Genomic DNA, 18,216 nt, shown 5'->3' with positions numbered 1-18,216 from the left:
CTATTTCGTTATGAGATAAGGTATATAGGAGTATATTACTTGAGGGTCAGTCAATTAATAAACTATATAAAAACAATACTTCCAAAAATCAAAAATGGTCAGTTTGAAACAAAACTTAAAAAATTTATTTTCAGCAAGAGCACAGATACGATTAATCATTCTAACTGCAGAATATCTTAAGTGTTCTGCATTATTGGAATGTGTGATAAAATAGCAGACCTGTCTGATTGTCTTTGCTAGTCATTGTATAGCCCATACAGTGTTCAGGTAGAACTCCACCTAAAGTATGTTTACACGATTAACACAGCTTTTATAGTAGTATAATTGTAAATGTTCAGCGCATTTGTTCTTTTTCATATCTTTGTTTTCCTAAGAATGAATGAATGAATCTATTTAAAGAAGCTAGTTTCCCAGATAAGACGTTATAAAAAAACAAACAAAAAAAAAAACATTCTGTTGGATTGCCCTTTTGACTAACAAGATAGTATTCTGATACAAAGGCTTGACCTCACTGGTGAGGCAGATAAGTAATCTGATGACTCGGCTCACAGCTTTTAATTCTTACGTGTTCTAAAAACAGTGATTTTTAACCTATCGGTGCTGCCAAATATTCAGATGGTGACATCCTAACTTTTATAGTAACAAAAGTAAATAACTTTACAATAACTCACAGGGCTTTGTAGCTGCTGTTCAGCCTCAAAACCTAAAAGTGCTTTCCAAACAACGAATTGTCTATATATGTTCCTGTCTGTCCGAAAAGAAAAATAAGACCGTTTTAGGCTCCTTTTCCTTATCTTTTAATAATGACTGTGTTGAAAGCATGGTGTAAAGCTTTAATATGCAGACATGGTGCGGCTAACAAGCTTTCCGCACAATGTTCTCAACGCGCAATCTATTTTCCTGAAATACCTCACCAGTTAATAACTCTGGTTTATTCAGGGAGAAAGAGGTGAACATGAGGTGGGGAGATCGGGCAAGGTTACAAGTACATGTCAGTTCCTGACTTTTCATGTTTGTATTTACTGTGGGGACCCATCTATCAATTGCATTTGCGTGAATTCACCTCAGGCTGATCGCTTTCCCACAAGCTGACAGGGATAACCGTCACTGAGGTAATTTGCAAAAGGCTGATGAAAACCCTTAGATAATGTTGGATGTATAGTGAATGCTCTTGTGAACCGATACCTTGCAGAAAGTGTTTCTGGTTCAGGGGAAAGTAACTATTTGAAACCCCAAATACAAATGAGTGTAACATAATAAAGTAATCTTTGCTGACTAAAATAATTTGTGCTGGAGAGTTGTGTTTCTGTGATAGTGTGGTTCAGCTGATTTGCCCACAGGCAGCACCAGGGGCGTAACTAGAAACCACAGGGCCTTGGTACGAAAATTCCCCAGGTGCACCCCAACGTCACAAGAAAGTGCCACCTTTGCGCCCAAACAGCTTGTCTGTGCCACCTTTGCGCCCAAACTGCTTGTCTGTGCCACCTCTGCCCCAGACAGCCTGCCTGTCCCATTCCTGTCCCCAACGCTTATACATTAATTAATTTAGTCACTCACGCCTTACCTCACCTGCAAATATCTCTGATCCGGGGGCCGCGCTGATGTTTATGTTGCCTGATGGCTGCCTGACACAGGCATGCAGCTTACCACTGTGGCTCCTGCACAGTGCATAATGAAATGAAATGAGAGTTTCCTCGCACAGTGTGCAAGCTTCACAGCGATAAGATGCGGGCCCCCCTTAGGCGGCCATCGGGCCGCATAGACCTCATTTTCGGCCGAGAGTAAACATTTAACTGTGTTTGCAACAATGCGTTATTTGTTTAAGGACATTTGACACATATTTATGATGCCCACTCGTGGTGTAATCGATGCGGTTTTCTGATCTCCAAGAGGTTTCCAAGTGTAGGGGAGTAAAATATAGAAATACATTTATAATATTTAAGGAGCTTTTTAGATATAGGACATTAACTAAAGAATATAAAAGTGTAGCGTTTTTTTTTTATTTTTCTTATTTCTTAAATGCCTTGGGAAACCCAGAATCAGTCCTGTGGATAATTTAATGACACTGCAATTGGTGAATGCATTGGTTAGGTGGTACACAACAGGCACTAAATAATTTTCCCTTCCTGAATGGCATCTGAGCTCCCACAATCTACAACGCTTGGTTGCTCTCTGCTTTGAAAGTGCCAGAGAGTTTTATCCTGCATTAGCCTTGACTCGTGTTAAAACAGATCGATTGACATCATCTGGTAGCATTTTCCTAAATGCTGGTATTGTATGGGATGACTTAATGTCATACTACGACATTCCTGTTTTAAAAGCCAAAGAACCAGTATTTTATGCTTCTACAAACCTGTCAGTTTTTTGTATATGTACAATAAAATAGTTTATGGAATAATCCTTTTAATTCCTAGAATGGGCTGATATTCTTCTGTTTGCAAACACCAGCTAAATAAGATGTACAGTGGGGCAAGACTTTAAAAAAATAATAATAAAAAAAGGTTTTGTGATTGTGGTTTTTTTTGTATGTGTTGCGCATAACCAAGTGCTCTGCGTTTCTTGCAGAGAATCAAGATTAATGTTTCATCAGTAGTTCTACTATTGTTAGCACACCTGCATCAAATAGGTAATTCTAGAAAACCTAGGATGTAAGTGAAATAGTTTGGCATTGTAAGAGACTTAATTTAATCATGGTGGTTACACCCCTGTTTTAATTTTAATCATACTATATTATGCTATTGGTATGAAATTTTATTAACAATCTGGTAATTTATCTTATTTTTACATTAGCTTGCACCAAATAGAGCTGACACTTGATGGGCAAAAGATATTAAGTGTTCTTGCCTGGGATAAATTAGGGGTGCTTGATCAGCGTAAAATCTAGAAATAGTTTTTTTGTTTTAAACATAAGGTGTGCAAAGTGCATTTAAAAATTCACAAAATAAATTGTAGAAATATTTGTTTTTGTCAGATATTGAAGAAAAAAAAACATTGGAAAAATGGATACAAAGCAAACAAATACTGTTTTATAATTGACATCAGAATAACACACTAACATTGTATATTAAAAAAAAATAGATGAAAACCCAGAAATATATATTATTGGAGGGTCTCCCAGTGTTTGGGTTAAAACATATAAAATAAAAACAAACCAAAAAAAAACTTAAATTGTCCTCAACTGGGTCACATCATTGAATAAAGATGGAAGCGACAAAATTCATGGTTAAGTTTGCCATTCCACTTACTTCTATGTATCGGTTATGTAACAAAATGAAGAACAATGTACATCATCCTTATTCTGCTTCACTGTCTAAATCCTTCCGAGAAATCATACTTTATATTCTGTCAAATTCATGTTTTCTCAGGAAAGGTTTAATTCCAGGTGCAGTAATGTAACAAGCAGAAGTCATTGATGTGTTACATTTTGTTTCCATAGCAGCAGACAAAAGCTTTTGAAAAGTCTATATGTTGCTTTCAGGTGTTTTTGTAAAATCTTAGAGTTTCATTCAGCAGACATGTCTTCTTGATCTGGTATTTAAAGTTGAATAGGATTCTAGATACGCAATCATATTTCCCATACTTTTAGTGCCTGAACAAATCGACATAAACCATAGTACATGAGCATGACCATAATGTTTAAGGTTTGATTTGCATATGCCGTGATACAGGTAATACAGTCAATCAATTGCTTTTTAGTAGGGTTAGAAATAGGGTAAATCCATGGAAGCATAGTTTGTAACTTGATATCAGTAACATTTAATACACATGCTATTTCTTTTCCGCAGGGAAAATGTCCAGTGACCGGGCTCTGAGGAAGCAACAGCAACTTAATAATCTGCTATCTGTGGTGACCCATATGGCTAAGCCTGGAGACACTGTTGTGGACTTTTGCAGTGGTGGGGTAATATGTTGCACAAGGCTTTCCCCAAATTTCTTTAAACAGTCTGCCCTACGCATTTGAGAAAACAGTAAACTCATTTAAGCTTTACGATGGGGCGTCTCATATGGGAAGAGTAAATTACTTGTGTAGAAATGTACAAGTTACATTCTATCACTCCCTAGTCTGCTAGGCCTTCCCAGTATAAAATCTTGATGTCTAGTTACTTTTACTGTTCTTTGATTCAGTGGACTAACAGGTCTGCTTGCTTAACATTCATGGTTAGTAGGAGCACACTTACAGAACTTGTGTCCATGAGGAAAAGCCAAACAATTAAGCAGAATATCGCTTATCTAAACAGAATGACATTTCAATTGCCAGGATATTTTTCGTAATTATTATTAGGTTATAATGATGTCGTATACCAGTCACAGACCATTCAAATGCATTAAGGATACCTTAACTTTAAATATGAGATTTTCTAGGGCAAGGCACTGAGTGCATCTAGAACCCACATTTTTTTTTATCTCTTATGCTGCTGGAGATTATAATCTATTGAAGCCTATTCAGTACACCATGGTTTGGTGAACAAATACTACTACACACTGGCAAATGTAAAAGAAGTGTTTGCATAGGTATGAGACCAATTGGTGTAACTGAAACCTAAATACATAGGAAGTACTTGAAACATTTGCGTTGTAAAGGAGGTTCACTCTTTGCTTTCTCTTTCACAGGGGCACGTTGGAATTGTCTTGGCTCATATGCTGCCATTATGTCAGGTAAAATGTCCTGATTGCATTAAAAAAAGAACACCAGCCTTCCTGTTATTAAGCAAACACTACATTCTATGTATATGGTTGGAGAGGGATTAAGAAAAACAAAAGGCCATCCTTAAAGGTGCACTCATTTTTAATCAGGGTCTGGGTGAGATTATGGTCCCTATAGAATTTTGCTTAAACTCTCATTCACCGTTCAGTCTCACCCTTTCCATTACCCTTAAATAAAGGATCTCCATTGTTGAATGTTGGCTGGACAACGTTTTTGATCAACATTCTTTATTTTAACAAGTTGTAGTCAACAAAGAGAGGATTTAGGCAAATGGAAAAATCATACAAACGTTTGGCTTTACGTAAAAAAAAAAAAAAAGGATTTCAGCCATTAAGGATATATATCTTAATTGGTATTGTTGTTACCTCTTTGTAGCAACATGCTTTATATTTATCCTCGTACTGGCTGAAATCTATCTTAATTAGAATTGTAGTTACCTCTTTGTAGCAACATACTTTATATTTATCTTTGTACTGCACAGTAATTGTGTTTCATTCTGCAGTGATACCGGCCAACACAAGACAGCTGTATATACTGTGTACGTGCGTGAATGTATGTTTGTGTATGTATATGTGTGTGTGTGTAAAAGCAATAGATCTTGTTATCACAAACTCTGGTTACACCTTACTTCCTATATTCAATTTTTGTAGCTCTTTTCAGGAAAATAAAATGTCTGCCAGAATTGGTATTATCTGTGGTTATCTGTTCAGGTTTGCTATTTGAATAACCCTTTCAAAGGAAGATTGTGGGCTTTTAATAATACAAAATAGCACAGTATGCCAGCTGTGTGAGTGATAGTTGACGGCCTTTGCTGATTTCCCACAGCACAGTAGTGTAAAAAAAAAAAAAGATAGAAATTGCGGAAATGTCCTCGCATATTCATCTAACCTCTCATTTCCTGCACGGAGCACAAAAGAAAATCTGTTCTACATGGTAAAGCACAATCTCAAATGCATCAGTGACTGGTGTACGGAAAAGTGTCAGGAAGCGGTGTAGGAAATTTGGGTTAAATCAAATGCAGGTGATGGATTTCAGTACGTGCCAAGAATACATCCTTTAATTATTATAGGAACTTTTAGCTCCCAAAATAAGACCTGATTTGTAATCCAGTGGTGCCCTCCTAAAATGATATGGAAAAAAGTTTGCAAATCAATGACCATTATAATGGTTTGAAGAGCAAAACCATATCCAGAAATTGCTTGAAAGAGAGAGCGCTAGATTTGTAAATTTGTTTTAGCCATACAGGAGGTTTCTACATATATAATATACCATCTTATATTTGAGGCTGCCTTATAATCAGACCTCAAATAGAGGTCTGACTACAAGAGTAAGATCTAGGTCCCCCGCAGCGCTGCAGGGGACCTGGATCCTCCTCTCCGGTAACCTCCGCTGGGGGCATCTATGACGGAGCACCGGTGTGACATGACCTTCCGGTGCTCCATTTTAGCGGAAGTGCCGGCAGCAGGCTAAATTTAATTTTCTTTATAATCAGAACCTAAAAAGTAAACCAAACTTAATCATAAATGTGGTTACCACTTAATAGACAATATATCATTTTTTTTTAGGATCTTTATAATGATAAATGAAACCTATTGTGAAACTCAACCATAGAATGGGCATTTCGGGCATATTTCTTAGGCATCTTTTATTTCCTTTTTTTTTGCATTAATATATAGAAAGATTACAGAGGTATTATATGAAGAACCAATTAGGATGAGGAGGGATAATTAACACAGACAATTAGATCAGTAACTGGGAATACAAATGGGAATATTTTTATTGCAATTGCTTTTAAAACTTCCAAATCAGTTTTTATACTCTAAAGAATAAGGTCACCTTTATTATTTTGTGTCTTCTTTTTAGCACCAAAATCCAAACAGTATAGACTAAATAATTATGCAAGATCTTTGCGTTAGCAATGCTTGACTGACTTCATCTTACAGTGAAAGCCGGACTTGATCCAGTCACATCCTGATCCAGTGTTTTTCCGTCTCATTGAAAAGCTGGTATTTTGATGAAGAGCAATCTGCCCAAATGTTTCATTTTTTTTTCTTTTGCTACAGGTCGAAAATGAACCTTCTGGAAGCTTTGCTTTTTTGTCATGTTATAAAATGTAAATTGTTCAATGGATTAGGTGCAGTTTGAGTGACTTGTATCTGTGAATTACAACCAATAGAACATATTGTTGTTGTCTGTATTTTAGTAATAATTTTTTAATAACAAATTTTTGTTTATGAAAACAGGTCATTCTAATAGAAAACAAAGAAGAATCTCTTGTGCGTGCTAAGGAAAGAAGTGAAGAACTTGGGTTATGTAATATATGGTTCATCCAAGCAAACCTGGACTACTTTATAGGGAATTTCAACATTGGGGTAAATTTTTTATGAATCGTCCTTACTCAACTTTGAAATGTGTTGGGCCATGTTTCATTTAGACTGAATGGGGGGGCATGGGTTTAAACTAATTATGTAATACAAAGTATCTTGTGGTCTCTGCAGGCATCATTGGGATCGTAAACAGATCCTTAAGGACCTACATGTCATGTTTATTTAATTTACTGACTTTTTTTACACATATTCATTTGTCAAGTCTGCTTTCATTTTTGTGCATTTTGGGGCACGGACATAATAAAACATATAAAACAACTGGAAGCAGAAATAGGGGGAACAAGCAGTGTAGTTGGGCCAGGGAAGGAAGTTAAACATGAATAGTCTTCAATGAGCTGAATTTCTATAATATAAGTGGTCATGTTGACATCATATCAAATATGATAGGTGCACTGTCCCTTTACATGTGGGACGTGTGGTCAGTTTTGCAAATGCCCCATTCCCTATCCCCAGCTACAGTAGATGCATTCTGTTTAAACCCCAGGACACAGTATGCGTAAAGTCTTCCCGATGATTTGAATGCACTTGTCTGCCACTGATTGGCTGATTCATTAGTGGCAGTAAAGTACTCCCAATGAAATCCGCTTAATCAGCCAAAGTACTTTACTGCCACTAATGAATCAGCCAATCAGTGGCAAGACATTTTGGATCAAAGAGGACGAAAGGAGATTTTGCAGCATGAATATAACTTCTGTAACAGGTAAGATTTTTTACAAAACAGTGTTGCATAGTACACAGGGTACATCCATATTCGTTTTTCTATAGTAGCAGCGTCATGGACATTAGACTGTCTCTGCATCCTATTTTAATAGTGGGCACAAGCTAAGTTGAATGAAGTGAACAGTGTCTCATGTTAATCACAATGATCTCTTCTCCTTTGTCCTAGAAGGTGACTAGGAAGTTACAGTTCCACGTTTTTCCAGAAGACAATTACACATTAGTATCTGAATAGCTTTACTGAGAACGGAAAAGCCTTTGTAGCTTACCGTGTAGTAAATCCCTAAAGTTTTTGCTATAGATAGATTTACAATCATATAGGCAGTTTACTCAAGGAAACATATATTTTTTTCAGCACAAGTTAAGCTGTTCACCTTAAGCTGGTTTAAGGTAAAAGTTATCGCATGTTATGGTAAAAATAGATTTTGTTCCCTCCCATGTATGCCAAACCAAATAAAATAAATAACTGGAACTTTTTATTTTTCTTACCGCCCACACCTTCAAAAAGAAAAGTGACATTCTGGACATTAGAAATGTTGGGAGGTATGCAATAAGCATCCTTGGATTTAGTGTAATAGGAATTTGCATCTTACTTCCGAACCCATAGGTGTAGCAGAATATTATTATTATTATTATTAACCATGTAGTCCTTGCCAAATGAGTTTATTCTTTACAGCTGTTTAGTAATACGGCAAATGTGCAGAGAGAACATAGGCTTTACACAGAGTGGATTATTTACAAATGCATTTGAGAATAACACAAGGAAAACGTGCTCTACCCTACCAAACGGTCCCGTTTAAGGACTGTACGTGTTTGCAGACATGTCATTTTAAATAATTAAGCTGCATTCCTACCTAATGTTTTAAACAGTGAAAGAACACGAATTTGCCCAACTAGAATAGTGTACAACTGTATGTCACTAAGGAATTCTCATTTTTTGAGGCACAACTTGGGTAAACATGGTACCAGATGAGAAAGCTTCATAAAGATGTAGGAAGAATGTGACCTGTAATGTATTTTTAGCCCAGTGATGAAAGCAAGCTGTCAGGCTCTGCTCTCCCACAATACCACATATAAATGTAATGCAAGGGTGGATTACAATCATCACTTTAGGTTTGACCTTAAGGTACTCCCTCTCCTCCTCAAAATGCTATAACATTAGAGGAAGCTATTATAGTAGGAGATTTGCTAGATTCACGTGTAATCCTGTGCTACAGACCGTAGCACGCTTTAACTTTATCAACTCATTGAAACAAATGTTCCCCATCTATACATACACCATATAGTTCCCATACACTAGTTATCCAACGCACACGTTTTCTTATGTAATAAACACAAATTGTAAGTCCTATCATGCCCTACGTCGCATTTTGGTTTATCCATCAAATTTTGTTTGAGACTTATTTTCCAAACTAGGGCTTACCTTTATTAACCCAGCTCTTACTCTTAACCTCCCATTAGCCTTCCAAAAGCCTCAGGATTAATATGTTAACCTCCCAGAAATACAACAAAGTACGGTATTTTATTTCCTCATTGAGTCTACAACAGTAACGTATGACTGAAAGGCATATACTGTCCTTTGGTTTCTTATCACAGCAGGCCACTTTGTCCCATCTTTATAAATTTATCTTACGTTTGCCTAGAATGGTTGTTGGGACTGTCCCAGTAAATTCGGTACAGTAATGGGAAAGTATATTCATAGAAATCCCTTTTCATTAATATACATATATGGTATATTCTACTGGGATTGACCAATTTGGGATGTATTTTAGTAGTTTTCTATTTAAAGGATAAATCTATGATCATTAGTGTATATGCAATAAATATTGTTCAGTTGCACTCCAGTAAATGTAATTGAGGCAGCAGCGTTCAGATGTGAGCTCAGCAAGAATGGGAGCATGTGCAAGATGCGTAGTGTGGTATGTTCTCTGCTTTCAACAGAGATATGGGGAGGAAAAAAATGAGGCAGAACTCTAAATTTGTAATGCCAATAACGAGGAAGAAACCTGCACCAATTACATGCAGTAAAATGCACTGGGGCTCACAAAAAATGAACGCCAATATTCATTTAACATGGAAATAGGGCTAGAGTGCATGGAACAAGGTGGGAACCCTAAGTTAGCTACAGAATTTTAGGATAGTTGCCTGATCTATTCATCAATGCAGTTCAGAGCCTGTCCATATTATTTTCTTAATGCTTTGTAATGATCATGTATGACAAAAGAAGCCAAAATAACAAGGTAATGTCATAATAACGTCAGTAAAAATCTTGTTATGTGATCTTCTAAAGCTTCAAGGTCGTTTTGGCCTGTTTGACACAATGTAGAAATAGTCAATTACTATTTTGGTTTCTCCATGCCATGAATTTTTCAATACTTATTAAGATAATGTTAGGGGTTTTTTTGTTTAGTTTTTTTGCCTTTACCACTGGTGTTACACCTGACCATACTTGTGGATGTTCATTTCGATGTACGTTATCATATAAAAAAAAAAAAAAGCATTGTTTTAATGTTTTTAATGTAATGTATCAACTGCTGTATTAACACAGAGGTTCTCTATGACTCTTTAGGTGGCTCTACACGCATGTGGAGTAGCGACTGACATGGTGATTGACCATTGTATCAAAGCTAGGGCAGCTTTCGTCATCTGTCCTTGCTGCTACGGATTTATACAAAACACAGTCAAGACCACCTTTCCCCGAAGGTAAAAAAAAAATAAAAAAATTCATATATATACACTAACTGTTTGCTGCTGCTGTGACTGTCAATGCTGTATAAATATACATTTTATTGGAAGGAATTTCTGATTGTGCTGATTTTTTTGTGTGTTTGGTGATATGTTTGTAGTAATGCTATTGTTTATAAAATATTCTGATGTCTGACATCACTGTAATGTGTTCCAAACCTTTTTAACAACTGAGGTGTTAGAAGATGCTCAACCTAAGTGTATCCTTGTGGCTACCTATAATTAGCAAGACTCATTGCTCTAGAATTGCCAACTAGCTTCCCTTTGATTTCAGTGGGGACAACGTTCACAGAAATTGACTTGCCAGGACAGTCCGTGCTTTTTACTGGGACTTTCTGAGATCGGATACATCAAAAGTTAGCCTTTTTGTTTTGTTAGACCTGCAAATTATACATTTCCATCTCTATGCAATTCTCAGGGTAAAACAAGCTTTGGTTAGGGTTGTCTGGCAGCATTAGCAAAGAATCATAGAGTTGCTAATTTATCACAGTGGCAGATGGCTATGGATGTTACTTAAACAAGAAGTTAAAGCACACTGTGTGGGCCAGATCTTGAAAGCCAAGACATACTCAGTAGACAAACTGAAAAGCCCCTAAAGTTTTCTGTGCATCTTCTTTTTAAGTAGATGACTAGGACTCTGCAGATAAAGATTGGGGTTTTCTGGGGGAAGTCCATAGACCCCTGTATTTTGTCATACAACCTAACATGCTTCCAACAAATGTTTACACGTGATTTGCCAGTTTGTTTTTATCACTTTAAGTTTGCCTTCAGGCTTAACATTAATTTTGTTTAAATGCTATCTCTAAACATTGGCCCTTTAAGAAAATTATGGGTTCAGATATTCAGTTGAACTAACTAATTTTTCTTTTTATATTTCAGTCACCGGTTCCAAGAGGTTTTGTCTTACAAGGTATTTTGACGTTCTCTTTGTATATTTATCCCTGTAATCTTGAACTGCGTTCTCTCAAATGTAACAAAACCAAATGTGCTTTTACTGGCAGTTACACAGCTAACCAGCCTATGGGAGTAAATTAATTCAAAGTAAAATATGTGCTTTTGTGTAATTTAGTTTAGATATAGTTTAGACAATATATATTTTGCATATTACAGTATTATATCCAGATAAGCCATTACAATATGACCACTGACAGGTGAAGTGACTAACACTGATAATCTTGTTATCATGCCACCTGTCAGTGGGTGGGATATATTAGGTAGTTTTAAGAAATGTATGATTTGATGGGGTAAATCGAATTAGCCAGGTTCAAAGATGTCCCAAAACCAGGACAAGGGCACAGACTGACTAGATGTCCAAATAAAAAAAATTAAAAAAAATGCACATCTCGCAAAAGTGGCCTTTAACGTGGGGATATCACTGTACCAAAGAGATGTTGCTGAACACATATTGGGGTGTTGTTTGACATATACCAGGAGCTGTAAATTCATACTTGAAGTACAATTTGTGTGGGGAAAAACACACAAAAAATACTACAGCAAACATTGATAAAGGCTGGTGGTAAAAGGTGTGGATGGAAGAAGTTAAAATACCAACATTTTAAATACCCTGGGGTGTCTCGTTTTCAAACATATGTGGTTTGATGGGGTAAATTGTATTGGCCGGCTTCAAAGATGTCCCAAATAGCACATGGGGCAGAATGACCAGATTTGGAAAAAATGGTTTTGAAATGGCAAAACGTTACTTGTGCTTTTTGGACCATAACTTGGTAATAACAAAATAAAAACATTAGGTATTTCTAAACTCAGGACAAGCAGTAGATTATATTTAGCATTTTATTCATTAACTTTTATAGATGAGTAAAAGTTTTTCAAGTAAAAGTCATAAAAAGTTATTTTTTTTTCTAAATTTTTCACCATATTTTTGGGCTTTTTCATAGTAAATTATTTGATACAATCAAAATAATGACATCTACAGAAATTCCTGAAAAAAATATAACTTGTGTGCGTTCAGTAAATGAGAAATAAGAAAATTACAGCTAAACACGAGCACCGCAGTAATGTTACGAAGGGTACAAAAAATAAAATCAGCTTTTGTCACGAAAGGGTTAATATTGATTTTTAGTCAGAATTTGTCACAGAACCAATATGTTTCCTCCTGAAACAGAGGCCTTTTTAAATCTTTTTAAGCAGTGTGGGAGGTTTTATTTCTTGGAGGGGTTAGTGACCTTCTAGCTAATTAAATCTGATGTAAAGAACTCTTTAGTCAGCTTAAAGCATTCAGTTGTCACTGGATTATATTCTCACTTTTAACGCTCTCATATGACAATGTTTCTCTTTCACACACATCCTACTTGACCACAAAAATATCTCTGTTTTGCTTATATGCATAACCCTTTTAACCTCTTTGCCTTGATGCTAGACTGCCGTGTTACCTTGCGTATGGAGGATACCTGTATGAAGTATATAAAGGCCTTGGAAAATCGTTTTGCCACATGCAATGTTTACCTTAGATTGTAACTTGTTACAATGGTGCCTTTCACCACAATAGGATGATGGCGAATTCTAGTATATTACATTGATCTACAAATAATATCATGGATTTGCTTTTTGTTTGTAATATCTATCTATCTATATATCTATCCATCTATCTTTTAGATTTAGATATATATATATATATATATATATATATATATGTAACAACAATGTAAAACTATCTATATATAGATATATATATGTTATATTATTGGGCAGCTTACTTTTGGGGTACACACCTATTACCGTATTGGCTCGGATATAGGCCGCCCCCGTATATAGACCGCACCCTAAAAGTTTGGTGCTTTTTTAAAGAAAAAGTTTTTTTCTTTAAAAAGCACCAAAAAACATGCTGCCACTCTGCCCCCCCCCGAGATACGCTGCCACTCTGCCCCCCCCGAGATACGCTGCCACTCTGTCCCCCCCCCGAGATACGCTGCCACTCTGTCCCCCCCCGAGATACGCTGCCACTCTGTCCTCCCCGCGATATGCTGCCACTCTGTCCACCCCCCCCCAACCCCCCTCCCCGGCTTACCAGAGCAGACTCCAGGGTGTCTTACGGGGCCAGAGGGGGACATCTATGCACATCGTGTATACAACTCCCGGTGCCGGCACTCAGCGGAAGTGCCGGTACCGGAAGTTGTATACGCGTATTGCGTAGATGTCTTCCGCCGGCCCTGCAAGACACCCGGGAGTCTGCCCTGGTAAGTCGGGGGGGTTAGAATGCATCGTGCGCAGGTTCACCGGCAACGGCGCATCGCCGCTGCCGGTGAACGTCCGTGCGATGCGCTTAGACAACCTCCCGTGCCGGGACTCCCCCCCGTGGAAAGTGCCGGCAGGGGAGGCTGTCTGAGCGTATCAGGCAGTAGGATGCAGGTCCCCTGCACCGCTGCGGGGGATCTGTATCCTAACCCCGCTGCCTGCCCGGCGCCCGGGACTGCATGTCCCGGGCGTCGGGCGCTAGACCCCGAATATAGGCCGCACCTCCACTTTAAAGACTTAAAGTGGGGGAAAAAAGTGCGGCCTATATTCGGGCCAATACGGTAATTACCTTCTGGCAGGCAGAGATTTAAAACTGCTATAGAGACGATTAACAAAAGTTTGTTTTACAAATGTGCAATTTGTAAAGACTGACGAACTCTTGTCATTTCAATTTTAGTTTTATGGCTGTTCAAGTTCTCCGAGTTTTTTTTTTTTTTTTTTTTTTTTTTTTAGACTGCTCGCATTCCTTTTTTTTGATTCACATAAGTGTCTAAAGCTCTCTAACCAGCACTCTTTTCCAAACAGCAGGCAAATTTGTGTTTGCATAAGCTGAAGAGAAAGAATGCCTGGCGTAAGGGACTGAGGTACACGTAGATATCCGTGGTGCTCTTAATGGGCCTGTTTATAGACTTAGCCAGGATAATTGGCGGAGGGCCCAGCTTTCAATTTGGTAGCCAGACGTTATCTCCTTGATTGGGCGCACAGATTTAGTCAGCTTGCCCATTAATTATTTAAGCTAAATCCTACTTTGATGGATTTAGCAATTTGAAGACTTTTTCCCCCTTTTTTTCCTTTCATTCCCCCTTCCAGAGCCCAACTGCAGAGCTTATTCTACTCACCACTAACCAAAAATAAACTTTTGCAAATCCTTAATGAAGTTAAAGCACTTAAGTAAACCTTTAGCTAATGCATAGTTTTACTGGAGCTAAGATGATTAGTTGATGCACATGAAAAAAAATCTTGCTTTATTTCATGGCAAAATGTGAATGATAACATACTTTAAATCCGACAAAAAAGCATTTGTGAAATGATCTTTTATTTTGACATTATAAAAAGAACAATAGAAGTAAATATGAATTTGCACACGCTATACATTAATAAACAGATGTAAAATGTACATATGTATTTGCGTATTGAATATGTATATTAGATACATTGTGCCTTGTTTGCCTTATTTCTCCCCAACTATAGCGTTAAATATATGACCATGTGAGAGTGTAATTGAGAGGGTAGCATACTGTTGACATTGTAAATTAAAATAACAAAAAATACTGCAGAGCCTTGAAATAGAAGTACATCAGTTTATTTTTATTTATTTTTAGGAACATATGATCCTTTGTAGATTTGCTGATCAGACAGATGCGCAGCTTCCTGTTGAGCGGAGGAAGATAGGTATGCGTTTTGCAAGAAGGATTATGTATATATTGAAATCTACAATGTTTTATGTCCTAAAGTTGAAGCTACACTCTAGCGGGGTAATGAAAGGTCAGGTCCATGTAAGCCCATAAAGACCAATCTCATCCTATTTTCCTGCAGACACTGTGCCAGCAGTCTTGCTAAAGTTAAAATGTGGAAGGAGAGCCATATCATGAGCTCAGTTAACATCGTCATTTTTTTGTTTGTTGCAATTGTATAACAAAAGCAACATATGTCAGAAGATGAGTAGTGTTAAAAAAAAAAAGAAAAAAGTGCCATAAAAACACACTTGATACAGGTCATTCTCTCTACTGTCTTTTGTTTTCTTTTTTCTCTCTATTCAGAAAACCAACCACCATTAATATTTAAACATTCTTTTGTGCAGGAAAGCAGTGTATGGGTTTGGTGGACCTTGATCGAGCGTGGGCAGCTGCACAGGTTGCTTACAAAGTAGAGGTGGTGTCCATGGAACCAGAAAGCTGCTCACCAAAGAACAACTTGATTGTCGGTTCCCCCATCTGTTGATATCAAATTGTTGGTGCTATCAAAATATTAAACACCTGCAGTTTTAAGTGGAACAGATTACATTAACAATTCTGAACATTGTGTAAAGTTGTCTTACTGTATTGCATTTTAAATAAAATATTCTCTTTTAAGTGACCCTCTTAAATTAATTTGCAAACACATCAAATAAAACTATCATAGGTACTCGTTTGATTATTAAATCATTTAAGTTGCAAACTAAAAATATTTAAATGTTCACTGAAAATCTATAGTTAAGTTACTGGTAATTTTCCATTACTTGCTCTAGTGCTTTCACCTCTTATCATTTTGCATCGAAATTGCTCTGCATAGATGCATAATACCCAACATGCCGTTTGGGAGGTAACACAGAATTCTGTCAACTATAGTATCGCTTGGACCCTACTGAACCTTACCTTTGTTATTACACCATGTGTACCTAGAAATGTGCCAACTTATATTTAATGTTTCTTTGGCATTTTTGTACTTGTGATACCGTTGACTTTTTTTGCACTGATGTAGGATCATCAGAGAACAGTGACTGTCCTATGGTTGATCATTACCTTTTATGTGCATTTGCTGGAAGTTCAAGTATAAATATTTCACAGTACACCAAAAGAGCATCTGGTTATATGTGACTGCATCTCTATTAACCTCATATGAACCTTGTTTCTATGCATTATCTTCATTATAATCCAACCTAGGTACTATAAATATATATATAAAAAAGATTAAACTTAATTTTAATATTTTCTGGCTTTTAAGTATGCTAAGAAGTAAGTAGCTTTGGGCTCCTCTCGCCTCCGCCTGGGGACAGTATCCGCACCCACATGTAATAATAGAGTCTAAAGCCAAATATTACAAACTTCTGACGTTTTTCCAGATCAGCTGCCTATAAATCAGAAGTCATACATGTATATTTTTGTGATTATTATACAATTTACTAGCTTCAGGCACATACGATTAAATATTTATAGCTCACATGAGTAACTAGGTTCTCTAACTCCAAAGATAAGGTTATGAGTACATCGAGTAAATTTAGCACATTACACATATTAGAAATTTTCTTTGTACTAGCAAAGCTACAGTAATACTAATAAATACTTTAGATTTTATGCAGGGCTACTCACTCACCAATCACTGCATTATGGAAGGAATGATGTGTGTTTTGTCTAGGGTTAATGGTATTTAGAACATGCTCCAAAAATGTATATGTTTTTTTTTATTTGGAAAGACCTCCAAATTAAGCCCAATCCACACCGGACAGATTCAATTCACAGAGTGCGTTCGGACCAGGAGGCTCCCCTCTTTTAGAAGTAGAATATAGTTCTTTACCTCCACATCATAGGTTTTATTTTAGTAGACCTACCATCTTCCAACTAAACCAAAAAAGGGATAACCACACCACTTATTGTATATGAGAAATTAACACGAAATGGGCCAGCCAACAGGAACATATATTATCGTCAAAAAGCACCTTCACATATAATAGGTAATTTGTTCCAAAATGAGACTCAATGCTATAGTGGAATATATCGGCATCTGATGTATCTTCTATAATTTGTTTTGCGCTGGCTGATAACACGTGTTAAATTAAACTCCCACACTATGATGTATGCAGTGTGGATACATTTGGTTGAATGTGGGTGGGGATAATCCTTGAAAACCCTCATGATACATAGAAGATTATTTATAGAGAAGAATTCAAATTCCAAAGTGGTAAAATTGGCCTTATTGCAATAGCAACAAATGGAATATTAAAGCTGACCTCTAACAGGGGCTAACTTTTCCAGCCACTTGTGCAACTCACATGAGATTCCACATTCCAGATGGATGTTTTTAGTCTGTTAGTTCTATTCATATTTATGTTGTAAGGGGATTCATTTTTGTATTTTGCATTTTTTGATTTATTGTTATGAGGTTTCGTAGAAAAGCACTCCATATACCTTTTAGTTTTTGTCCTGCGACTGCCTTCCCTTTTGCTCACGCGCCACATGAGCTGCTGCAGAATCACATTTCTTGGTCCCAATGCGCACCTACTAGAGCAGGCCAGTCCGGCTTCAAAGATCATACCGGAGCCACCCTATTTCAAGAAGTGGACCAACTCTGCTTTAGGAACTTGGAATGCTGCAGGGGGCAATTGTTCACCAAAAAGCCCCCGGAGTACTGAATAAGCCAGATACAGATTAAATATTTAAGAAGCCTATTACAGTGTCTTGGCTCATTTGTGGATAGTGGAGAAAGGATTACTTTTTTGTTATATAATAAAGCAATGAAACTAATAACTATTAAGTACTTTAATAAAGTATTTGTTTTTTAAGACAACTTTTTACACTGACTTGCTCTCCCTACTGTGGACACATATGCATGTAATGCCCGTTCAACTAAATTGGTCATGCAACTGTTAATATAATATTGGATACGTTTGGCATCCAAACCCTCCTCTACATGCAATGACGCAGTAAGATGAAA

The 18,216-nt window shown here is 37.0% G+C and overlaps 1 protein-coding gene across 1 annotated transcript in view; it reads left to right on the top strand.

Moving 5' to 3' along the window:
* The window catches only part of GSTCD (glutathione S-transferase C-terminal domain containing), a 57,291-nt gene extending 41,399 nt beyond the window's left edge, over positions 1-15,892 (top strand). Inside the window, exons 6-12 of the mRNA XM_053461523.1 lie at positions 3,786-3,901; positions 4,612-4,656; positions 6,949-7,077; positions 10,379-10,512; positions 11,434-11,464; positions 15,129-15,198; positions 15,608-15,892. Of these exons, the coding sequence (XP_053317498.1) occupies positions 3,786-3,901; positions 4,612-4,656; positions 6,949-7,077; positions 10,379-10,512; positions 11,434-11,464; positions 15,129-15,198; positions 15,608-15,747 (665 nt within the window). The 3' untranslated portion in view covers positions 15,748-15,892. The remainder of the gene's footprint in view (positions 1-3,785; positions 3,902-4,611; positions 4,657-6,948; positions 7,078-10,378; positions 10,513-11,433; positions 11,465-15,128; positions 15,199-15,607) is intronic.
* The last annotated feature ends 2,324 nt before the right edge of the window (positions 15,893-18,216 follow it).

This window comes from Spea bombifrons, chromosome 1, assembly GCF_027358695.1.
Source record: "Spea bombifrons isolate aSpeBom1 chromosome 1, aSpeBom1.2.pri, whole genome shotgun sequence".
In the NCBI taxonomy this organism is placed as follows: domain Eukaryota; kingdom Metazoa; phylum Chordata; class Amphibia; order Anura; family Pelobatidae; genus Spea; species Spea bombifrons.
Note: the sequence above shows the minus strand (reverse complement) of the source record. Positions and strands in the feature narration are given on the sequence as shown.